Source organism: Ranitomeya variabilis, chromosome 3 (genome assembly GCF_051348905.1).
Source record: "Ranitomeya variabilis isolate aRanVar5 chromosome 3, aRanVar5.hap1, whole genome shotgun sequence".
Classification (NCBI taxonomy): Eukaryota; Metazoa; Chordata; class Amphibia; order Anura; family Dendrobatidae; genus Ranitomeya; species Ranitomeya variabilis.
In genome coordinates, this window is record NC_135234.1 from 570,381,230 (window position 1) to 570,407,909 (window position 26,680).

Genomic DNA, 26,680 nt, shown 5'->3' on the forward strand with positions numbered 1-26,680 from the left:
TTTAGGATTTCTACCACAATAAGCAACAATAAAGTTCCTGTGCTTTTGCTCTATGAAGAGGCCATTTTCTATCTATAGTATCAGTAAAGTGACCACAAAATACCACCAGTGATGCACAGTCTATTTGCCGCCCATAACCCTCATATCATAGCTCCCCCAAGTCATACGGTATATACAGTACTATTAAATGTTACTTTGTTTGTACATAGACAAGGTAAAATTTACATTTTTCTAATATATATATTTTGAAGCCTATTATTTTCATCTTGTGATTATAAAGTTTTCTTCTGATAATTGAACTATTGAACTGTGTTGCTTATAAAAATTGTTAGAAATCGGTCCTCATAAATATGATTGTCATAGTGGAAACACGTGTATGCTTGTAACAATTTTCTGTATTTATGATCATTAATCTGAGGTTAATAAAACTCTAATCTAGCTTGATGATGCAATTATTTGAAAGATTTTTAGATGTGTTTTGTTGCATATCCCCCCAAAAAATGATTTCTAGTGCCTAGTGGCTAGCATTGATTGTCTCAATGTGTACACAGCTCAGCACCACAGCAGCAAAGCTGTGCATGTTTCTGCACAGAAAACATCAGTTACATCTGCAAAGCATGCAAATTGTGTGCACACATCCCCTTTCTGTATATATGAGATCAGCTGTGCCTGTGCTTCCTCTATCTCCCTCCCTTCCTCCCTCCCACGCCTCCAGTGTGCAATTCTACATAAAAACACGGATCCTGCCAGCTCCCTCAATCAGAAACCCAGAGAGAAGAGAAAGGAAAACAAGGCAGTATGTGCTAAGCTATTGCTGCTTCTTGCAGTCTTTGCACCTAACCTGCAGAGAGGAGACACTAAATGCACTAAGCTCCAAACCTAACTGCTGGAGCAAGGACTTCGTTTTCTCCTTCCTTGTTTCCATTTCATCTACTTTGAATTCTTTTTTTTTAGGGAAAGGAACAGAAATTTCTAAGACATTTATCTCCTTCCAGCCTTCATGGCTTTACCGGACAGTGCACGTGGATTACCAAATGGAGGAGGAGGAGGAGGTGGCAGCTGCACAGGGGGCAAACCCTTGGATCCTTTGTTTCCAGAAATAGTGGAACTAAATGTTGGGGGACAGGTTTATGTAACTAGACACACGACTCTTGTGTCAGTTCCAGACTCTCTACTCTGGCGTATGTTTTCCCAACAGAAACCAGGAGAGCTGGCTCGGGACAGCAAGGGACGCTTCTTCCTGGATAGGGATGGTTTCCTGTTTCGGTATATTTTGGATTATCTACGGGACCTGCAGCTTGTTTTGCCTGATTATTTTCCTGAAAGAAGTCGTCTACAAAGAGAAGCAGAACATTTCCAGCTTCCCGAACTAGTGAAACGTCTCAATCCCCTACGTATTAGTAAGGACAGCTCCATAGGTGGTGAAGAACCACCTTTGCTTCTGACTCCTGCAGCCACTCAAGATTCTGATCTGGACACTGCAATCATTCCAGCCTCATCTTCTCCTGCAGCTGGTGTGCCCTCCCCAACATTAGATCCATATCGCTTCAATGCCTCCTCTTCCTGCAGCCCTGCCTCAGTTCCTAGACTTACTCCTTCTCAATCCCTTGAAGGAAGAAGATCTGGATATATTACAGTGGGCTATCGAGGTTCATACACTATAGGCCGTGAAGCACAAGCTGATGCCAAATTTCGTAGAGTTGCCCGTATCACTGTTTGTGGTAAAACATCTCTGGCTAAAGAAGTTTTTGGAGAAACCTTAAATGAAAGCCGTGATCCTGATAGACCCCCAGAGAGGTACACTTCTAGGTATTACCTCAAGTTTAACTTTCTAGAACAAGCTTTTGACAAGTTGTCTGAAGCTGGTTTTCATATGGTGGCATGTAGTTCCACTGGAACATGTGCCTTTGCCAGCAATGACCAGAGTGAGGACAAAGTGTGGACCAGCTACACCGAATATGTCTTTTGCAGAGACTGAAACCTTTTGAGTAAAATTCAAGATACACAGAAAATTCATCTGAGTAAACTTTACCACCGAAATTATGTCTATTCTTCAGAAGCTACAAAGACTATCCAAAAAACAGAAGTGGACCTGATGCATCAACTTCTAAAAAAAAAAGAACATTACTGATACAAGCACTCTTTCTGGTCAGCACAGCAGTCGTACATGCATTTCTAGTTTTCTAGGTGTATTGAAGTATTCTCAGAAGATTGTTTCTCATGTCTGAGATAAGCTGTCTCCTTGTGTTAGAGACGAGAGGCAGTAAAATATGAAGTAACATTTCTTAACTGCTAACTGCTGAAATGTCTCAGCCAACCATAAGATCTTTAGGGTTAGGTAGGTCAGGGGGGAGAAAATACCACTTGACTGCTCCATATTTTTCTAAGGGGGAGGCGGGGACAGGACAGAGACTGTAAGGAATGTGTAAGTATGAACAGCTTTTTACACATCATACTCTGTATTTAATACTAACATGAATACGTGTGTACTTATATGAAATACACAGATAATCTCACATTACATTGTATAGAAACATTTCATTTTCTCAATATCATAATGAAGTAATAATTCATTTTCTCTTTTCTATCATTTATTAATCCAGCAACTTTTTCTTTTTTTTATACCACGTACTAACTCCACTGGCTTCACTGCGAAAGACAATAGGGATTAGAATTGTATCAGCCCTATCCTTATAGTGCAGGAGGTTTTTCATTATTTTTATTATGACTAGATTTATTGTGTTTTCATTATTTTCTTTTCTATGTTCAGTAAGGCCATAGTAACATTTCATGGAAATTACCTGGTGTTATTCCATAATAGGCTTGTAAGTGTTACGTCCTTTGTGTTGCTGGAAATGAGTTCAGTATATTCTCGCTTTGTGATCAAGTTAATTATTAAATCATTAAAGGGCTTATTTACAGAGTAGCTGCTGGACTAAATAAAAAAAAAAAACTCGCCGTGAGTAATATATTTCATAAGACCTGTGCCATATCTGATGTGAAACGCGTTGTGCACCTTATATGCTCCATTCACATAGACGATATTGTGCATGAAGCCAATTAACAAGGACAAAGCCACTATACAGAGCAGGAGCTGCATTGGCCACTGTAGAATGATACATCATAATACATTTGACATTTATCTACGAACACATTCTGGTAGTTTTGAGAGGTAATAATGTGGAAATGAATCGGTTTATGTACGACTAGGTGCATTTTGGGCTGAGGCTTCATTGCTCATAGACACACACACATGCACACTCTCAGGCAGTGGAGTAGAAATGATTTATAATCCTTTTACTGCAGCAGCTCTTGATTCGCATTGAGCTTGACTTGATATGCTCTCGGATTCCCTGTTGCCCGCAGAAGCACATAGTCTATTAATCAGCTATTATCCTACAGTATATGTACAATTATTCGTTACTTGATTATTAGACATCAGATAACAATGGCTTTACCAAAGATTTTGCTCATATTAATTAATTTTTTTTTTAAATATTTTTTTGGGCAATAATAATATATAAGAATACATTTATCCCTTCATTCCAGCTGCTGAGCAGTGTAAATGTGACACTTTTGCATTATGTAGTATGCTGGGTCATCTGATCGCTAGGAATGCATTTCCTCTATATTTAGTCTCATTTTCTTTCAGAATACGAAACATTCAAAGAAGCAATAAAAATGATATCACATGCTTTCAACAGGCGCTTTATCCATTTCAGCCTTTTCATAATTTTAAGCTTAATGGAACCAGTGTATTACATCATTTATATTAGTGCTAGCAAACATTTCATTACAATTAACCGCACAGGTGAAAATAATAAAAGGATCAATGGCTACAATAGATGGAATATTTTAGAATGATCCTGTATAATCAATGTCACTTGAATGTCACATAATAATAGAATATTTTAAAATGAGTCCCAATTTGATGAATATTAAGATCTCTTTCTTTTTAGGCGTTTGCTTTGGATTTTTGTCACGATTAGACTTGTAGTTCATATACTGTACATGCCAAATAATTATAGGCCAAATATGGCTACCTTTATAAGATCAATGTTCTAATCCTGAAAATTTGGGATGTACTAGATCGTCCTTTCGTTGAATATTCATAAAGATGGTCATAGATGTCTAGGTGCCTTACTGACACCACTTACCGTCTACTAAACAACTCCATTAGTTTTAGGAGTGCGAGGAGTTGAATCACTTGCATATCAAAATTTTTGCAATTGATTTGTTGAGAAACTCAACGTGTCCCCTACAAGGCCCAATCGTGGGATCAGACAGATACAATTCCCTCATAATAACCAGTCTTAGAAATGTAGAATTGTGTAAAATCTGTGCTAATAATACATTGCTTTGTACATTGCTATGACACCACACTTTCTGTATCGAGTGCCTCTTTGGCAGTAAAGGCATTAAAGGGTGGAATAACCTGTATGTAAATAGATAAAATATCCATATACATATATAGAGAAAACATTTTAGTTTTTTAATAATATTAGTGCTCTGAAGTAACATAACTAGCTTAAAGGACTTGCACAATACAGTATACACATGGAAAATAGACGATGTATCTAATTTCTTTCTCATATATAGACTGAAATGTTGGAAAGCATAAAATAAAAAGTATCCTACTTATTCTTGTATGTATACCAATAAATGTTGCTTTTGCTATAGCACAAGGACATGTTTCTGCTATCAACTGTAGGGTTATAGTATGTTTTAAAAATGGGCCTAATACAATATGTCAGTGCTGACTTTTTTTGTCCTCTTGCTAATTTTAATAAAGTACCAATGTTTAGTAAATACATTTGCTTCTTATTTTATGAGTCTAGTGTTGGTGGAAAAGATTGTTGGGTTTGGACAACCCCCTTCCCTTACTATGGACTCCCTAATGAGTTACTGGTTGTGTGCTTCTGCTAGGAGCCTCTAAAATGGGTCAAAGTTTGCAAAAAAAGCCCTAAAAAAAAAAAAAAATCATAATGGATGGCAACTTTACACAACTCTACATTATCATATCAATTTCCTGTACAAGAAAAAGGTCTATAGGGCACACATGAAGCCGTCATTTAGGACAGACTATGTCATGTGTGATACGTGACAGTCATAACTGTGCGTCACAGCTTCTTCTGCTCTTTACATTTAACATTTGGTGTAGCTGTAATACTGAAGACTTGGATCCACTGTGCTGTGTGTGACGGGGCCGTGCTGTAGGTTATTAGAAGTAGGTCAGACAGCACACAAAGCACTGCATGGTAAGGCTTCCCTAGAGATCGAGCGCGATTTTATGTTAATAGGCTATTTCACACTGTAAGCAAGCAGTAATTGTGCTGGCAATCGTTCATGTGAAATTAACGATGTCAATTATGAAATGCCTTTTAATTTCACATATTAACCACCTTTTTCTTTTTTAAAGGAGGAAATTTACTTTAAAGAAAAGCTGTATTTAGGATCCACCATCCTAAGCCATCTACATGGACATGCATTTCATAGGAAGCTGAATAAAATGGTACCTTGGTATCTGTGATTTGATGTATTATTCCAGAGAAATCCACATTTTTTCTTATATGAACATGAGCTGTTCAGGACTATGGGGCGAACACTGATCTACATGAGAATCTGCCTCCAAAGATTATTGTAAATGAAAAGGGCAGTTACCAGTGTGAGACATGTAATACCTAACTGTCTGCTCTTTGGATCTACATATATCACACTGGTATCTCTACCTTTCATTTAAAATAAGCTCTGTAGTCAGGTTCTCAAGCAGATCAGCATCCGGCCCATAGATCTTAACAGCTCATTTATATATTAAGAAAAACATGGATTTCTCTGGAACAAGACATCGGATTGCAGATACGAAGGTATCATGTTATTCAGCTTTCTATGACCTACATATCCAGGTAGGAGGATTGATCCTACTGATCCTACCCTTTAAAGAGGTTTTCCTACACACAAAGTACATTTTAATTAATAGATCTTGGAATAAAAATAACTTCCACAATTAGATGTTTAAAAAAATATTCCTGCGCAGAGATAATCTTATAAATGTGCCCCAGCTGTGTACTGTGTAATGACTGTGTCTGACCATTCAGGAATATAGACACGTGTTTTTATTGCATTTTTGACACTGTTTTTAGTCTTTTTGATATATAATGTTTTACATAAAGCTGCATTGTTTTTGTTACTTCATGGTATTTGGCTTTGATAAAACTTAAGTGATACAGTCATGGGCAGATTGCATATGTTTTTAGTAAGTTTCTGCAGTGGAAATGCACTAAAAGCGCAGATACTTTTCTTTTGCCTGTGGATTTTCCACATTCGATGCCATTCTGCGTGAGAATACACACATAAAACTCAGTGTACTTACAAGAGAAATTGCCATGTTGCAGATTTCAAACATGAACCGCAGATCAGTTTATGCTACATAAAAAAAGCACAGTGGACAGGAGAATTTCAGACAAGAGGACCGGATTTTTTACTTGCTGCCCCAGTTTCCCAGGGGAGTCTCAAAGTCCTCAGAATATAAGTAAAAATAAACAATGGGGTTGGAGCGCAGAGCAGTGCAGGCAGGTGTAATGAAGTCATATTGTGCCCGCCTGCCTTAGGGCCCTGTTTTAGTGTCTTGTACACTCTTATAGGGAAAGGACACCAACGTATATAATCATTTTATCTATGTTGAGCCGCTGTCTGCATAATGTAGAAGAGGCCTGCAGACTAGTCTGCTCCAGTCATTGTGGGAAAGGAGCTAGGGGAGTATACATTATATTAAAGAGGCACCCAATTCCTAATCCTTGTAGGAGGAGGGGTGCTAAGGGAACACTGCTACTCTGTGAGGAATGCTAAGCAAACATCATTGCTGTGTAAGGGTACTAAAGGGTACTTTTACTTTGTGAGGGTAAAGGGGGCATTAATGCACTATGATGAGCGCTGCTGGTCTAGGCCAGTGAAGAGAGATTAGAAAGTGAAAAGCTATTCCTATTGGAGTTTAACTATTTCTACACAGTTTTTTTAAAGATTGGTTGCTTCCTCTAATGCCTACTTCACACCTTGCATTTAAATGGTTTTTTTTTTTTACTAAATCTAAAAGTAAATGTAAAACGAAAAATCAGAAAGCTTTCAATTACAGCTCCTGAATCACAGAAAAGTTTTGATTCCCCTAAACTTAAGAGGGTTTTTCACTACTTGGACAACCCCTTCTGAATCCCTATGTTTCCCCCCAGTAAAATAAAAGCACTTATACTCACATCTAATGCCACTGCAGGTGTTATGTCAGGCGATCCCAGCAACCAATCGGCGCTGGTTTCACTGTCCTCTCCTACGTTAGTAATTGACATCTGGTGGGAATAAGAGTTGTGGTTGCCCTCTCACTTTCTATTGCTGTCTTGATTTGTCCAAAGGAGGGGAGAGTGAAGCCAGCACTGATAGGATGCAGTGATCACATGACATAACAATGTCATGTGAGAGGTGAGAATAAGTGTTATTATTTTACTGGGGGGAAACATTGGGATTCAGAAGGTTTTGTTCAAGTGGGCAACCTGCCCAGTGCCAGCAGTGGGAGAGGGAGGTCTTTTGACTGCAAATAAGCGATTTACATACTTCCAATCACATTCCAACTAAACGTGTTTGGCCTTGCTGAATACAGTTGCATTGAGTGAGGCTACGTACGTCTAGTCGGCATGTGACCGGAAGTATGCAAATCGCATGCTTGCAATCATGTGTCCACTGCTCCATGCATCAGCACCAGAGAATCCACAGAGTGCGCAATGTGAGCAACATGAGGATTCACATCTCTGCAATCAAATATAGTGCCTGCTGACTTGTAGCTTAAGGCCGGACAACCCCTTCAAATCATAAGTGTTCTTGTGACAATATAAAAAAAAGACACATGTTAGAAATGTAGCATTTTTAATTTTTCTATGTTAATGAGACAAAAAGTTGTGTCATAACAACAACAGCATATCTGGCTGACATAATGCCCCCAAAAGCTGCGTCAAAACTGCAAAGTCTGAATAGAGCCTTTTACCATACAGAAGGCTACCTGTTGCTTTCTGCACACTTGTAAATTTGCCAACAATTCCTATGGATCATCGAGACCTTCCTATAAACGCATTTATATTCAGGAACATGTAACATGCTAGAAGTCCTACGGTATTTCTATGTCGGTTTAAACTGTGAGATGGTTTACAAAACCAATGTTCCTGTTTTCATAGCAATGTTTGCAAAAGGCTGGCATTACGCAAGCACTTACAGTATATGTTACACATGTCAGAGAAGTCAGCACTTAAAGTAAATAATTATCTTAAAAAAAACTCCAGACATCACATAATGTTATTATTATGTATGTTGCCAATGATGTTCAGACTTAAACATTTTGCTTTTGAGGCCTAGTTTTAGATAGGTCCCGTGATGTGCTACTCTACTATCCCCCAGCAAAGAGTTTGACACATGTTGGTGTGCACACGTACATAAAAAAAGCTCAGTTTTTGTGGTGTTTTTTCATAAACTTTTTGATTTTAACTAAAAAGTGGTTTCTAAATGACTAGGAGGAGCTATAAAGCAAGAATGTCTTCATTTGCTGCCACTTCCAACATTGCTTAATAACTGACTGAAAAGCTGCCATAAAACCAGCATTTTTTTTTTGCTGTGTGGGAAGGCCCCTTAAAGGGTTAGCAAAATAACATAACGGGGTGGAATCTGACATGTCTGTTAAAGTAGGAAAATTTGTCATCAGCTGCCAGAATGTAAAAGCTGTACTCAAGCACCACATACAGAAAGGTCTATGGGGACAATCTATCACTACCAGCACACCATGTAGAGCCGGGGTCTCCTACAGAGCAGAACTTCATAAATATGGCATTGGACTTATTTTTCCTTATGTATTTTTCAGAAATCTTGGGTAAATACATTAATACATCTACTGGAAAAATCTGATACACTTGCTACATAGTCAAATCAACATCTAGGCATATATGAAAAATATCAAATCTCTTTCTACTATTCCATACAAAAATCACTATTAGCAACCTCCTAAATACATGTTCAGAAAGAAAGGCCCAAAGGTGAGTCATAGAGCTTATTAAAACATAAATCAATTTTATTATACGTGATAAAAATAGACCCATGGCTAGCAAATGTAAGAGGTATGGCATTATACCAGATAGTGAGAGAGTAGTATGGACATCAATTACATATGGGACATAAGTATTACGCTTATTAGCCCAAAGTTACCATAGCACAGTCAAATATATAAATGAAGTATTATTAAGTATATTATTATATATTATTGGCCAATCTTCTCCATAGTATGATGTACTATATTAGGTGTGGGGAACTTTTTTTTCTGCCAACGGCCATTTGGATATTTATAATTCTCTTGCAGACCATGCAAAATTACAAACTTATAATAAATGATCCTACTATATTCGGTCAAACAAACTCGAAACTGCTTTTCCAGAATTATGTCAGATGTAGGATACCTTAGGATGCACTGAGGCTGTTGTATACATCACATAGGAGACATTGCAATTGCTCTATATACATCACATAGGGTACATTGAGACTGCTATACATACATCACATAGGAGACACCTTGACTCTGCTTTATATATCACATAGGATACACTGAGACTCCTGTATGCATCAGGTGGAGTATAATGATACTGCAATATATACAGAAAGGTTGGGCACCCCTAGTCAAAATTACTCTTATTGTAAACAGTTGGACAAGTTGAAGATGAAATGATCTCTAAACACCTTAAGTTAAAGATGACACACTTCTTTTGTATTTTAGGCAAATAAAAATGTTTTCATCTTTTATATTTTAAAAATAACGAAAAAAAAATGGGCCGATGCAAAAGTTTGGGCACCTTGAATGGTTAGTACCCAGTAGCACTCCCTTTTGAAAGTATCACAGCTTGGAAATGCTTTAACTAGCCAACCAAGAGTCTTTCAGTTCTTGTTTGAGGGATTTTCATCCATTCTATCTTGGAAAATTCTTCCAGTTTTGTGAGATTCCTGGATCATCTTGCATGCACTGCTATTTTGAGGTCTAGGCATAGATTTTCAATGATGTTCAGATCAGGGGACTGTGAGGGCTATTGTAAAACCTTGAGCTTGCTCCTTTTGAGGTAGTCTATTGTGGATTTTCATGTGTGTTTAGGATCATTATCCATTTGTAGGAGCCATCCTCTTTTCAACTTCAGCTTTTTTACAGATGGTGTTATGTGTGCACCAAGAATTTGTTGAAAATTCATTGAATCCTGCAACACAACCCCAAAGCATGATTGATCCACTCCCACTTCTGTGCCCTGTTTTCTTCATTCACACCTTTGATCATTGTGGCCAAAGATTTCTATTTTAACCTCATCAGTCCACATTACTTGTTTCCAAAATGTGTCAGGCTTGTTTAGATGTTCTTTTGCATACTTATAACTCAGAATTTTATGGTGAGGATGGAGAGGTTTACTACTGATGACTCTTCCATGAAGGCCTTATGTGTGCATGTGTCTGAACAGTAGAACAATGTACTACAACTCATAGTCGTCAGACGTTATCTCAGTCTTTCAGACCTTATCTTGATCTCCACTGCTCCTGTTAACTGACATTGATTAATTACATTTCGAACTGAGATAAGGGCAACTTGAAAATGCTTTGCTTTATTCTTATATCCTTCTCCTGCTTTGTGGTCCTCCACCATTTTTATTTTCAGAGTGCTAATCAGCTGTATAAAAGAACCCATGGTTGCTGTTTTTTTGGCACAAGCTTATAGGAAGCTGTTTTTTTTTTAAAGCTGGGAAGTTTGCATCACTTGGACTTTCCTAACGATGATAGTGAACAAGCCATAACCCTAATAGGCTAATTAAGGTCTGAAATCTTGGTCAAAGTTATCTGCATGCACAAATCTCCAAGGGTGCCACTGTAAGATACACAGACTTCTGTAAACATCACATAGGATGCACTGAGACTCTGCTGAATACATCACATACAATTATGCAAGAACATTTATACCAGAACTGTACGTTGCAAAAAATGTATATACAATTTTATTAAATACAACAATACTAAAGAATTTATAAAAACATGTTAAAAAGTAGGAAACCACAAGATTCCTGAATCCCAAAGGTAGCATGTAACAACAAACCATAAATCTATATTGCGTCTCTATATTGCCAACCCAGACTCGCATTTCGTCGCACTGCCTTCTTTTTGGTTGGCATCCCACCAACAAAGGCAACATCTTATACCGTAAAGTTGTGATGCGCACTAACTTTGGATCGTCATTAGGCAATGCGCTGAGTAGATCTCAATGGGAGCTGTGCACATAAAAGCTGTTCTATGCTGCGTGTCCACATTGGACATTACCTTTCTGAATGCTGCTCATACAGGTATTACACATATGACCAGGTTTTTAAATACATCAGATAGGGATTGCATACATTAGTTAGGAATGCTCTAATACGGGTATACCTTGACGTTTGGTAGAGCGGCTTAATATACATTTTTTGCAAAAAACGTATTCACCAAATACCCTGTGTTTTTCTATCTTTTTATTAGCACTTGCTGTTTACTGTTATTTTTTGCAATATAGTATTTTTTTTGTTTTACTGTGCCTTTTTTTGTGTGGTTTGTCTCCTGGTGGTGTGAACAGTGTCCCTACAGGCCTGTTCACTGTGTGCACGGCTCATGTGTTTCTGTTTCATTCTTATACCGTAAAGTTGTGATGCGCGCAATCTTTGCATCATCATTAGGCAGCATGCTGAGTAGGTCTCAATGGGTGACCTGGCTGGTACGTATGTATATATTAATATGGATAGATATTTTCTTGTCAACTATGGATTGGTAACTCCACCTTGAGGGATGTGAACCACGCTAGCCATTGTGTCCTTTACAAATACGCAGAGTACACTATATGTAAATAAACATTTACTCCAATCACATCCTAGTTCATCTAAGTTGGTTAATTATAACCTGATGTGCACTTTTCAGCTGATTGGTTGCATTGTGGTATAAGAAGTTGCCTCTGTTGGTGTGATGCCACACCCATAAAGAAGACAGTGCATCAAAAAAAGTGTCAGGGTTGGCACCGTGTCCCATCACAGGAAACAACATGTATTTGAAAGCACACAATAAGTCACACATAAGTCACACATAAGAGACACTGAGACTGCTGTATACATCACATGTACTGTAGTATACTAAGACTGCTGTATACATCACATGGGATATACTGAGACTGATGAATAAATCACAAAAGATACACTGAAACTCTAGTATATACATCACATAGGGTCCACTGAGACTGCTGAATACATCACATAGGAGACACTGAGTCTGTTAAATACATCACATAGCAAACAATTTGACTGCTGCAGATATTACAAAGGAGAGCATACTACAGCTACACTCATTACAGGAAGGAGAAGGACAGGAGCACAGAGCATGCTAACTTTGCTCCACAAAGAACATCTTGACACTGGCACTAACCAGCGTTGCATCCGCTATGGTGTTCAGTAGTGGATAATGAATGCATATTTGCACACCCTAGGGAAGAATTATAGGGCTAGCAGCCATTAAAATGGGCCCAAGCACTGCAGCCCAGCAGAAATCTGACCAAGGGCTGGAGGTTTCCCACCCCTGTTCTACATAGTCTGCCCACCAAATACAGCCCGAAGCACACTTTACTTGTGTCCCTCTTGCTTCTTCAGTATCCCTCACCTACAGTATGTCTTCCCAAAGAAAAATCTCCACAATGGTTAAATAACAAAAAGGGACAGCATGCATTACTCTGGTTTTCAGTTCTGACTGGATTTTCTTTAAGGACTGGTAAACATACTTGTTTTTTATTGAAGATGCCAAGGCTACTGCCTTGCAGAGGTTTCTTATCTCCTTAATGTCAAATAAGAGGTCAATAGTAATTCCATGATGGTATGACTATGTTGTCTTAAATGTTATGTCTAGAGGATTTATTAACAACTAGCAATGTAAAATGCTGGTGAGATTGATGTATGAAAACACAGTGTACATTAATACAAATTATTCTTTAAAAACAGCTTAAAACCTGAGAACTCCCAAATATTTGTTTACAATAAAATATTTAAAAAAACTGGTGCATAGGAAAAATGAATTTGTTGCTTATATGAACTCATCAGGTTAGTGTTTTTATTTTTAAAATTCTCCTGGAAGCTGGATCTTATGAAAATCATTTACAACTACTTTTAAGGAGTTTGCCACTTTATTTGTATTTTAATATTTACATTTGTTTGGTGATCTGAAACATTTAACTGTGACAAGCATGCAAAAGAATATGAAATCAGGAAGGGAGCAAACACTTTTTCACACAACTGTACCCTTCAACCAATAAATAAGTAAATGTCAATAGTACATATCAATAACATTGGGTACTTAATATTATTTTGTTATTTTGATAGAAATAAGCATAAAAGCCACCCCACTACACTATTGGGACAGTCCTAACTGTCTCTAGTATGAAAACCTTACCATGTGTCAAACTAAATCAATGTGAATAAGGGCAAAGCAGGATAGGGCCAGACTGAGACAACCTTCATGGGAAACTATAAAGATAAAATACTTAGCTCAGGGAGTGATAACAGAAAAACAAAAAAACTGAGCTGGACTATTAGCTGGTATTTGTGCAAAGTGTAAGAGCATGTTCACACTGTGGTCATTTTTGCAGACAATATCCAAGATAAAAGAAAAAAAAAAAGAAGAACATATACAATACAGCAAGTAAATCGGTAAATGGTAATAGTACATGTAAATAACATAGGGAAACTTAGTTAACTATATTTTGATCAAAAAAGCCTAAAAGTCATTCCACCATGTCAATTTGTACCCACTGGGATGGTCCTAATCTGTGTCTTGATTTTTTGATATATGAGTTTGGGTTCTTTCAGACATCTGTTTTTTCTGTTTGAGCATTATCCGTGTTTTTCACAGGTAGCACTCATACTTACAATAGTAAATGGGGCTGTTCGGGTGTCTGTGATTTTTCACAGACTGAGAAGTCTGCTCTAAATGGCGGAGATATGTCCAAAATTGATCTGAGTGTGTGATCCCAATGCAAGTCTATGGGCTTCTGAAAATATTGGACAGCGTTTGGGTGCCCCCAAAATTGGGAATGGTAGTGTATTTATTTGCAGTTTGCAGTGAGAAACAAGTATTTGATTCCTCTGGCAAACACATCTTAATACTTCATGGCAAAACCCTTGTTGGCAAGCACAGCAGTCAGATTTTTTTTGTAGTTGACGATGAGGTTTGCGTACATGTCAGGAGGAATTTTGGTCCACTCCAATTTGCAGATCATCTCTAAATCATTAAGATTTGAGGCTGTCACTTGGCAACTCTGAGCTTCAAGTTTTCTATGGGATTAAGGTCTGGAGACTGACTAGGCCATTCCATGACCTTAATGTGCTTGTTTTTGAGCCACTCCTTTGTTGCCTTGGATGTATGTTTTGGGTTATTGTCTTGCTGGAAGACCCAGCCATGACCCATTTTTAATGTCCTGGTGGAGGAAAGGAGGTTGTCACTCAGGATTTTACAGTACATGGCTCCTTTCATTCTCCCATTGATGTGGTGAAGTAGTCTTGTGCCCTTAGCAGAGAAACACCCCCAAAACATAATCTTTCCACCTCCATGCTTGACAGTGGAGATGGTGTTCTTTGGGTCATAGGCAGCATTTCTCTTTCTCCAAACATGGTGAGTTAATTCCAAAGGTCTCAATTTTTGTCTCCTCTGACCACAGCACCTTCTCCCAATCACTCATAGAATCATCCAAGTGTTCATTGGCAAACTTCAGATGGGCCTGCACATGTGCCTTCTTGAGCAGGGGGACCTTGCGGGAAGTGCAGGATTTTAAACCTTTATGGCGTAATGTGTTACCAATGCATTTCTTGGTGACTGTGGTCCCAGCTGCCTTGAGATCATTAACAAGTTCCCCTGTGTAGTTTTAGGCTGATCTCTCACCTTCGTCATGATCAAGGATACCCCAGGAGGTGAGATTTTGCATGGTGCCTCAGATCGATGTCGATTGACAGTCATTTAGCATTTCTTCCATTTTCTTACTATTGCACCAACAGTTGTCTCCTTCTAACCCAGCATCTTATTTATGGTTTTGTAGCCCTTTCCAGCTTTGTGTAGGTCTATGATCTTGTCCGTGACATCCTATGAAGCTATTTGGTCTTGCCTATGTAAGGGGGTGTGCAGGCAGCTGGTTTGAGCCCTGCATTCCTGTGCATGCCTACCTAATGAAACTGGGTACTTTTTGTGTTTGCTGTGTTCCCTGTGTAGTTTATGATATTTGACACTGTTTAATATGATAATGGCTGACACTGTTCCGATATCTGTGTGTTAGGGACAGGAATAGAGACAGTCAGTGGCAGTGGTAGGTCAGCATTGTTAAGGGTTATGGCATTGTAGTTACAGGTTAGTGTTAAGGGGGCGCTGTAGAGTAGGAGATTAGATTGTGTTGAGAACTGGTTTCAGTCAGAGTAGTGACAGTTGAGAAAGGGGCGGAGCCAGTGTAGTGGCAGGGAGAGGGCCTTTCTGAGGTAATTTTCAGGTAGTGGGAGGAGCTAAAGCTGTGTGAAGAGAATTGTTCTAGAAGGAGTTGGGACAGAAAGCTGAAGAGCGCAACAGTGTAGAGTTAAGAGAGCGAGGCAGCCTGGAAGAATCAGGGGCTAGTCTGTGGGTTACCTCCCGTGACGTCCGGGACTTACGGTCCGAACAGGAATTGCAGAGGCAACCTGAATTTTCACCCAAGATGGGGAAAGTGGACGGGAAGCACTCAGTATCAGCTAGCTGCATGGTTCAGGAAGCTGCGGGCCTGGGAGCCACGGTGCAGGAAGAAAAGCTGAGGGAGCAGTCCAGGGAAAACGCAGGAGATGGATTACTCATGTATTGGGAAAATGGATGGACTGTAACTGTTATGAAGATGCACGAGTTAAGTAAAGTTTTATTGAAAATGAACTCGAACTTTGAGAACATTTGTGTGTGTCTGCGACGGATTGGAGCCCTGTATGCTGTGAAGGATTCTGACCCACAGGTTGGTGAAACACGTGACACACACAGCACACCACATAATGGACATGATATTTCTGTAGCGGAGCGTCGGGGTGTGATGAGGAAGCAGCAGCAATCCCTCCGTACGGCTACCACCCTGGCCCCCGCAACAAAGTGGCGTAGTCGGCAGGATCCAGATACCTTGCATTTGAAAAATGGAGAAACCCCTGAAACGGCAAAGATGGCAGTCGTTAAAGACTTTAAAATGGCGGATGATGGTGCAGAAGCAGGAGATAGCTCCGACCATCGTGGGCGTTCTAAACTGAAAATGGCACGAAAATCTGTCGGGCAGAGACTGTGGCCTGAGGCCAGGGTAGATCCCACTGTGGGCGGTGCCCGCTCGCGGTGGGCTCAGCGAAAGAAAAAGAAACCTCATCCCCAGCAGCAGATTCCTGGAGAATGGGAGGATGATCCATCAGCTGCAGCTCTGGAGTCACCGGTGACCACTGGAGCACAGGCATGGAGCCCTTTAGATGATGTACGGGACTGGAGGGGAAGTGGAGCAGAAGCTAGTGGATGCTCCTCCGGTATCCCCTTTGATGATAAGTGGGGACAGTTACTGTAACTGCACCCCGGATCCGAAAGTTGTGCTAGTTGCACCAGATGTGAAAAAGTGGGACTGTTCTGTGTCCCTGAGGGCAAGAGCCCTGTAATGCTGTGAGGGACTGTTCTGCGTCCCGTGGGCAGGAGCCCAGAAGACAGTGCGGTGAGAATGGCTGCTGTTAAAGAATTGTTTTGAACTGTTTTCCCCCCTCCAAGTTTTGTTGCGCCTGTTGCGCCCCTTCTGCTGGATTGCTGGACACAGAACTTATGAAGAGACGGTGCCCTATGGACTGCTGGTGTTCTGTGTGTGGCTGCTCTGGGGACTGTAATGAGATCTGTGTAATGTCCTTGTTTAACCTGAATTTTGTTTGCAGTAGATAAACTGAGCAGCACACATGTTTTAAAGGGACAGTGGTCTGGAAATAGGAGGGAGGGGGAGGAAACATATAAAGGATGACCTGATGAGTGAGCCGGGTCAGAAGAGAATGGACTGCATGCTCCTGAATGGTTGGAGCTGTAGTAATTTGGTCATGTGGGCCATGAAGAAGAGTGTGGACATTCATGTCAGTTTAGGACTGGTCAGTGGACCTGGAGAGGCCTATGGAGAACTGTCTGTCTGTCCGGGACTCAGGAAGAGGAGACCGGGGTCAAATGGATCTATATTGGTGTCTGGACAACCTGAGGGTCGAGCTTGGTTATGCCAGGATTGTGCCCACGTGATGGTGAGCTGGTGAGAACTGTTGGCCAAAGTTGGGCCATACTGTTAAAAGAACTGAACTGTTTGCTCCGGGGTCCCAAGTAAGTGGGATCGGTGCCAGTCCTGACCTGAAACGGGTCAAACGTGGTGGACTGGAGCAAAGTTCTTTTATTGTAACGTATAATAGTTGTTAAAGTTATTGATGTTTTAAAAAGATACCATTACATTACATTGTACTTATTGTGATGTGTATATCCTACCGGTATCATATGGTCGGGGACGACCATGATTTTAGGAGGGAGGTATGTAAGGGGGTGTGCAGGCAGCTGGTTTGAGCCCTGCATTCCTGTGCATGCCTACCTAATGAAACTGGGTACTTTTTGTGTTTGCTGTGTTCCCTGTGTAGTTTATGATATTTGACACTGTTTAATATGATAATGGCTGACACTGTTCCGATATCTGTGTGTTAGGGACAGGAATAGAGACAGTCAGTGGCAGTGGTAGGTCAGCATTGTTAAGGGTTATGGCATTGTAGTTACAGGTTAGTGTTAAGGGGGCGCTGTAGAGTAGGAGATTAGATTGTGTTGAGAACTGGTTTCAGTCAGAGTAGTGACAGTTGAGAAAGGGGCGGAGCCAGTGTAGTGGCAGGGAGAGGGCCTTTCTGAGGTAATTTTCAGGTAGTGGGAGGAGCTAAAGCTGTGTGAAGAGAATTGTTCTAGAAGGAGTTGGGACAGAAAGCTGAAGAGCGCAACAGTGTAGAGTTAAGAGAGCGAGGCAGCCTGGAAGAATCAGGGGCTAGTCTGTGGGTTACCTCCCGTGACGTCCGGGACTTACGGTCCGAACAGGAATTGCAGAGGCAACCTGAATTTTCACCCAAGATGGGGAAAGTGGACGGGAAGCACTCAGTATCAGCTAGCTGCATGGTTCAGGAAGCTGCGGGCCTGGGAGCCACGGTGCAGGAAGAAAAGCTGAGGGAGCAGTCCAGGGAAAACGCAGGAGATGGATTACTCATGTATTGGGAAAATGGATGGACTGTAACTGTTATGAAGATGCACGAGTTAAGTAAAGTTTTATTGAAAATGAACTCGAACTTTGAGAACATTTGTGTGTGTCTGCGACGGATTGGAGCCCTGTATGCTGTGAAGGATTCTGACCCACAGGTTGGTGAAACACGTGACACACACAGCACACCACATAATGGACATTGTTGTGAATTTGGATTCTGGGCTCCCCCGGTGGCCGCTTGTGGAATTGGACTTGTCATCCTCTTTCCTGTTTCACCTGGTTCCATCAGTAGTGGGTGTCGCTATTTAAGCTCATTTCTCTGGTGGTTTCTTGCCGGTCAACAATGTTATCTGATGCCTCTCAGTGCTTGTTCCTGCTTCTAGACAACTACTAGATAAGTTGGACTTTTGTCCATGTTTTGTTTTGCCTATTTGTTCCAGTTCACAGCTGAAGTTTTGTTACTGTGTCTGGAAAGCTCTCGTTGATCAGGGATTGCTACTCTGGCGTTATGAGTTAATGCCAGAGTTTAAGGTAATCTCTGGATGGTGTTTTGTTAGTGTTTTTCTGCTGACCATGAAAGTATACTATCTGTCTTCTGCTATCTAGTAAGTGGACCTCAAATTTGCTAAAACTATTTTCCTGCTGCGTTTGTTGTTTCATCTGAACTAACCGTCATTATATGTGGGGGGCTACTGTCTTCTTTGGAATATTTCTCTAGAGGTGAGCCAGGTCTTATATTTCCCTCTGCTAGCTATTTAGGTCTTAGGCCAGAGCTGGGCATCTAGCGATAAATAGGAAATGCTACCTGGCTATTTCTAGTTGCGCGGCAGGCTTAGTTCATGGTCAGTATAGTTCCATCTTCCGAGAGCTTGTCCCTCTATAGGCTTGCTATGATCTCTGCCTGCAGAGATCATGACAGTTTGACCGGCCCATAAAGTGTTAAAGACCCAGGTTGAGAAAGGAGAGTTATAAGAAGTCTGCTGGAATTTTTTTTTTTTTTTTTTTTTTTTTTTTTTTCCTCCAGTCTGCCTTGCTGCAGTCTTTTTTCTCTCTCTCCTCCTAATCTCTGTGTGCACCTGACAATAATGGATCTCCAGAGTGTAACTGCGGGTTTGAATAATCTCATCACGAAAGTACAAAATTTACAAGATTTTGTGGTACATGCTCCGGTATCTGAGCCGAGAATTCCTTTGCCGGAGTTCTTCACAGGGAATAGAGCTAGCTTCCAGAATTTCCGAAATAATTGTAAGCTTTATTTGTCCCTGAAGTCTCGTTTAGCTGGAGACCCTGCTCAGCAGGTTAGGATTGTGATTTCCTTGCTCAGGGGTGACCCTCAAGATTGGGCCTTCTCATTGCCAGCAGGGGATCCTGCGTTACGCGATGTGGATGCGTTTTTTCTGGCCTTGGGCTTGCTTTATGAGGAACCTCATTTGGAACTTCAGGCAGAAAAAACTTTGATGGCACTATCTCAGGGGCAAGACGAAGCTGAAGTTTTCTGCCAAAAATTCCGTAAATGGTCTGTGCTTACTCAGTGGAATGAGTGCGCCTTGGCGGCAACTTTCAGAGAAGGTCTCTCTGATGCCGTTAAGGATGTTATGGTGGGGTTCCCTTTGCCTGCAGGTCTGAATGAGTCCATGACAATGGCTATACAGATTGATAGGCGTCTGCGGGAGCGCAAACCGGTGCACCATCTGGCGGTGTCTATGGAAAAGACGCCAGAAAGTATGCAGTGTGATAGAATTCTGTCCAGGAGCGAGCGACAGAATTTTAGACGGAAGAATGGATTGTGTTTCTATTGTGGGGATTCTACTCATGTTATATCAGCATGCTCTAGGCGTACAAAGAAGCTTGATAAGTCTGTTTCCATTGGCACCATTCAGTCTAAGTTTATTTTGTCTGTAACCCTGATTTGTTCTTTGTCATCCATTGCCACGGACGCCTATGTTGACTCTGGCGCCGCTCTGAGTCTTATGGATTGGTCCTTTGCCAATCGTTGTGGTTTTGATTTAGAGCCTTTGGAGACTCTTATTCCTCTGAAGGGGATTGACTCCACCCCATTGGCTAATAATAAACCACAATACTGGACACAAGTAACCATGCGTATCAATCCGGATCACCAGGAGATTATTCGTTTCCTGGTGCTGTATAATTTACATGACGATTTGGTACTGGGATTGCCATGGTTGCAGTCTCACAACCCAGTCTTGGACTGGAGAGCAATGTCTGTGTTGAGCTGGGGATGTAAGGGTATTCATGGGGACGTACCTTTGGTTTCTATTTCGTCGTCCATTCCCTCTGAAGTCCCTGAGTTCCTCTCTGATTATCAAGACGTCTTTGACGAACCCAAGCTTGGGTCGTTACCTCCGCACCGTGAGTGCGATTGTGCCATAGATTTGATACCGGGTTGTAAATATCCAAAGGGTCGTTTGTTTAATTTGTCTGTGCCGGAACATGCTGCTATGCGGGAATATATAAAGGAGTCTTTGGAAAAGGGACATATTCGTCCATCTTCTTCTCCCTTGGGAGCTGGGTTTTTCTTTGTCTCAAAAAAAGACGGCTCTTTGAGACCATGTATTGATTATCGGCTTCTGAATAAGATCACTGTTAAGTATCAATACCCATTGCCATTGCTTACTGATTTGTTTGCTCGTATAGAGGGTGCTAAGTGGTTCTCTAAAATTGATCTTCGTGGGGCGTATAATTTGGTGCGGATCAGGCAGGGGGATGAGTGGAAGACCGCATTTAATACGCCCGAGGGCCACTTTGAGTATTTGGTCATGCCTTTTGGTCTTTCTAATGCCCCTTCAGTTTTCCAGTCTTTTATGCATGATATTTTCCGCGATTTTCTGGATAAATTTATGATAATATATCTGGATGATATTCTGATTTTTTCTGATGACTGGGACTCTCATGTCCAGCAGGTCAGGAGAGTTTTTCAGGTTCTGCGGTCTAATTCTTTATGTGTGAAGGGGTCTAAGTGCGTTTTTGGGGTCCAGAAAATTTCCTTTTTGGGGTATATTTTTTCTCCCTCTTCCATTGAGATGGATCCCGTCAAGGTGCAAGCTATTTGTGACTGGACTCAGCCCTCCTCTCTTAAGGGTCTTCAGAGATTTTTGGGCTTTGCCAACTTTTACCGCCGATTTATTGCTGGTTTTTCGGATGTCGTTAAACCACTGACTGATTTGACCAGACAAGGCGCTGATGTTGCTAATTGGTCCCCTCATGCTGTAGAGGCCTTTCAGGAGCTTAAGCGCCGTTTTGCCTCTGCCCCTGTGTTGCGTCAGCCTGATGTGAATCTGCCTTTTCAGGTTGAGGTTGACGCTTCGGAGATCGGAGCTGGGGCAGTGTTGTCGCAGAAAGGTTCCGACTGCTCCGTCATTAGGCCTTGTGCCTTCTTTTCTCGCAAATTTTCGCCCGCAGAGCGGAATTATGATGTTGGGAATCGGGAGCTTTTGGCCATGAAGTGGGCGTTTGAGGAGTGGCGCCATTGGCTCGAGGGGGCTAGGCATCAGGTGGTGGTATTGACTGACCACAAAAATTTGATTTATCTTGAGACTGCCAGACGCCTGAATCCTAGACAGGCGCGCTGGTCTTTATTTTTTTCTCGCTTTAATTTTGTGGTGTCATACCTACCGGGTTCTAAGAATGTTAAGGCAGATGCCCTTTCTAGGAGTTTTGACCCGGACTCTCCTGGTAATTCTGAACCCACAGGTATCCTTAGGGAGGGAGTAATTTTGTCGGCCGTTTCTCCTGATCTGCGGCGGTCCTTGCAAGAGTTTCAGGCGGATAGACCGGATCGTTGTCCGCCTGATAGACTGTTTGTTCCGGATGATTGGACCAGCAGAGTCATCTCTGAGGTACATTCTTCTGCATTGGCAGGTCATCCCGGAATTTTTGGTACCAGGGATTTGGTGGCAAGATCCTTCTGGTGGCCTTCCCTGTCACGAGATGTGCGAGTCTTTGTGCAGTCATGTGACGTTTGTGCTCGGGCCAAGTCTTGTAGTTCTCGGGCTAGCGGACTGCTGTTGCCCTTGCCTATTCCTAAGAGGCCTTGGACACACATCTCGATGGATTTTATTTCAGATCTGCCTGTTTCCCAGAAGATGTCTGTCATCTGGGTGGTCTGTGACCGTTTCTCTAAAATGGTCCATTTGGTTCCTCTGCCCAAGTTGCCTTCTTCTTCTGAGTTGGTTCCTCTGTTTTTTCAGAATGTTGTCCGATTGCACGGTATTCCTGAGAATATTGTTTCTGACAGAGGTACCCAATTTGTGTCTAGATTTTGGCGGGCATTCTGTGCTAGGATGGGCATAGATTTGTCTTTTTCATCTGCTTTTCACCCTCAGACTAATGGCCAGACCGAGCGGACTAATCAGACCCTTGAGACATATCTGAGGTGTTTTGTCTCTGCTGACCAGGATGATTGGGTTGCTTTTTTGCCATTGGCAGAGTTCGCCCTCAATAATCGGGCCAGTTCTTCCACCTTGGTGTCCCCGTTTTTCTGTAATTCGGGGTTTCACCCTCGATTTTCCTCCGGTCAGGTGGAATCCTCGGATTGTCCTGGAGTGGATGCGGTGGTGGAGAGATTGCATCACATCTGGGGGCAGGTTATGGACAATTTGAAGTTGTCCCAGGAGAAGACTCAGCGTTTTGCCAACCGTCATCGTCGTGTTGGTTCTCGGCTTTGTGTTGGAGATTTAGTGTGGTTGTCTTCTCGTTTTGTCCCTATGAGGGTCTCTTCTCCTAAGTTTAAACCTCGGTTCATCGGCCCTTATAGAATATTGGAGATTCTTAATCCTGTTTCTTTCCGTTTGGACCTCCCTGCGTCCTTTTCCATTCATAACGTTTTTCATCGGTCGTTATTGCGCAGGTATGAGGTACCTGTTGTACCTTCAGTTGAGCCTCCTGCTCCGGTGTTGGTTGAGGGTGAGTTGGAGTACGTTGTGGAGAAAATTTTGGACTCTCGTGTTTCCAGACGGAAACTCCAGTATCTGGTCAACTGGAAGGGTTACGGCCAGGAGGATAATTCTTGGGTCAATGCATCTGATGTTCATGCTTCTGATCTTGTTCGTGCCTTCCATAGGGCTCATCCTGGTCGCCCTGGTGGATCTGGTGAGGGTTCGGTGCCCCCTCCTTGAGGGGGGGGTACTGTTGTGAATTTGGATTCTGGGCTCCCCCGGTGGCCGCTTGTGGAATTGGACTTGTCATCCTCTTTCCTGTTTCACCTGGTTCCATCAGTAGTGGGTGTCGCTATTTAAGCTCATTTCTCTGGTGGTTTCTTGCCGGTCAACAATGTTATCTGATGCCTCTCAGTGCTTGTTCCTGCTTCTAGACAACTACTAGATAAGTTGGACTTTTGTCCATGTTTTGTTTTGCCTATTTGTTCCAGTTCACAGCTGAAGTTTTGTTACTGTGTCTGGAAAGCTCTCGTTGATCAGGGATTGCTACTCTGGCGTTATGAGTTAATGCCAGAGTTTAAGGTAATCTCTGGATGGTGTTTTGTTAGTGTTTTTCTGCTGACCATGAAAGTATACTATCTGTCTTCTGCTATCTAGTAAGTGGACCTCAAATTTGCTAAAACTATTTTCCTGCTGCGTTTGTTGTTTCATCTGAACTCACCGTCATTATATGTGGGGGGCTACTGTCTTCTTTGGAATATTTCTCTAGAGGTGAGCCAGGTCTTATATTTCCCTCTGCTAGCTATTTAGGTCTTAGGCCAGAGCTGGGCATCTAGCGATAAATAGGAAATGCTACCTGGCTATTTCTAGTTGCGCGGCAGGCTTAGTTCATGGTCAGTATAGTTCCATCTTCCGAGAGCTTGTCCCTCTATAGGCTTGCTATGATCTCTGCCTGCAGAGATCATGACAGGACATGATATTTCTGTAGCGGAGCGTCGGGGTGTGATGAGGAAGCAGCAGCAATCCCTCCGTACGGCTACCACCCTGGCCCCCGTTACACCCATATTGTAGAGGTTAGAGCCTGACTGATTAAGGCTAGGTTCATATTGCGTTCTGGCAGTCCATTACACGGACTGCGTTACACCGTGGCATAATGCAGTGTACCGCAGTCCGTTAACGCTGCCATTGAGCTCTATTTCGGGCGCATTGCTAGCGCACGCCCATAATGGGCGTGCGCTACCGATGTGCCGTCATTGAGTGACGGACCCTGAGACGCGGGCTGCAGCGTTTCCGGGTCCGTTATCGCTAGTGCAGATAGAGCATCTGCTAGCTCTATCTGAGCTATTGCGATGGCAAGTCGGCACTTGCGTTAACGCATGTGTTGAACGGGCTGCATTAACGCAATGTGAACCTAGCCTCATTGAGTTTGTGGACAGGAGTCTTTTATAAAGTTGTCTATGTAAGACAGCTGTCTTTAGTGCAGCCAACGAGTTGATTAGGAGCGTATAACTGGTCTGTAGGAGCCACAACTCTTAATGGCTTGTAGGGGATCAAATACTTATTTCTCACTGCAAAATGCAAATAAATTTATATACTTTATACAAAGTGATTTTCTGGATTTTATTTTTGATATTCTATCTCTCAATGCTAAAATTAATCTACCCTTAAAATTATAGTCTGATCATGTCTTTGTCAGTGGGCCAAACTTACAAAATCACCAAGGGATCAAATACTTATTTCTCCCACTGTAAATAATAAAATAGATTTTTTTATTTATATACTATTTTGTAGTAATGTTCCTCGTTACATTGATTTTGTTAAAGCAAAAAATTTAGCTAAGGCTCCCCCTTCATCTACAGTGTGCAACTACTGAAATGCAACCTTACAGCTGTAATGGCAGGCACGGTACTAACTAAGTAGCGTGCCTCTGACTGCAGAGCCCATATGGGAAAGTTAGAAGGAAACTCTGTTTAGTGCCCAATTCCCCCCTCCCACTACTCCCCAGGTGATGCAGTAATTTTGGACGCCCAGCTGACTGATGGGAAGAAGGAGGATGGGGCATCCGGCCACACCCCCAAGGGTTAAATTCAGGTGCCCGGGGTTAGTGCCTTCCTCTTTCTCCCCGGCTGACCCTTGAAGCTGTTGTGTCGGATCTCCCCCTGCAGCTATGTCCGAAGCCATGATTAAGGCCCTGTGGTAGGAAGCAGCACAGGAAGGTGAACTACAAGCCCTTATGTCTGACCTAGGTGCTCACCTCCCTTTGCCCTCTCACAACTCCCATAGCCAGCATAACGACCCCCTTAGCCTCAAAACAAGCGTCCCCAACACATTCTCTAACCACGACAGTCGCAGGCATATACACCTCAGACCCTCCCCATCCTCCTCCGAAGATTCCCGCCATCATCTTCGCTGTCCCTCTAATTCTTGCTATTCCCCCTACCAACACAGACGCAGCTCACACAGGTGCCGCCACAGATCTTGTTCCTCTAGACGGCGCTCCCCATCCACATCTGGATGGTCTGACGCATCTGAGAGCCACAATAGGCTGTACCATGCGAACAACAGAAGATGGTGGTCACCCCCTTTATCCATCGCTGTCAGAAGGGGGATACTGTCATGGTTCTCAATGGCAAGAGACCATAGTAAAGCATACAAAAGGACTAGCTCTTGGAAGATGGGAACTCGAGCTGACTGTGAGCTAAACCTACCGCACAACTAACAGTGGCCGGGTAGCGTGCCTACGTTTTATCCCTAGACGCCCAGCACCAGCCGGAGAACTGACTGACCCTAGCAGAGGAAAATACAGACCTGGCTTACCTCTAGAGAAATTTTCCCCAAAAGGCAGACAGTAGCCCCCACATATATTGTCGGTGATTTTAGAGGAAAATGACATACGAAGTATGAAGATAGGTTTAGCAAATTGAGGTCCGCTTACTAGATAGTAGGAAGACAGAAAAGGGAACTTCACAGTCAGCTGAAAACCCTTTCAATACACCATCCTGAAATTACTTTAAGACTCTAATATCAACTCATGACACCAGAGTGGCAATTTCAGCTCACAAGAGCTTCCAGCCTCAGAAATATTCAAAAACAGAGAACTGGAACAAAAATGCAAAACAATCTTAGGACTACAAGTCCAACTTAGCTGATAGTAGTCTAGGAGCAGGAACATGCAACAGAAAGGCTTCTGGTAACATTGTTGGCCGGCATAGAAATGACTGAGGAGCAAGGCTAAATAGAAACTCCCACATCCTGATGGAAACAGGTGAACAGAGGAGATGAAGCACACAAGTTCAGTACCACCAGTAACCACCGGGGGAGCCCAGAAACCAAATTCACAACAGTACCCCCCCTCAAGGAGGGGGCACCGAACCCTCACCAGAACCACCAGGGCGATCAGGATGAGCCCTATGAAAGGCACGGACCAAATCGGAGGCATGAACATCAGAGGCAGTCACCC

General features: G+C 42.1%; 1 protein-coding gene across 1 annotated transcript; it reads left to right on the forward strand.

Annotated features, from left to right (window-relative positions):
* The first annotated feature begins 743 nt into the window (after positions 1–743).
* Positions 744–4,811, forward strand: KCTD12 (potassium channel tetramerization domain containing 12). The gene has a single exon (XM_077297222.1). It carries the CDS (start codon positions 1,001–1,003, stop codon positions 1,976–1,978), a length of 978 nt encoding a protein of 325 aa, XP_077153337.1. The 5' UTR covers positions 744–1,000; the 3' UTR covers positions 1,979–4,811.
* The last annotated feature ends 21,869 nt before the right edge of the window (positions 4,812–26,680 follow it).

Bases quoted from the DNA above. Each gene is read 5' to 3' on its own strand.
- KCTD12 (XM_077297222.1), top strand. From the start codon at position 1,001: ATGGCTTTACCGGACAGTGCACGTGGATTACCAAATGGAGGAGGAGGA.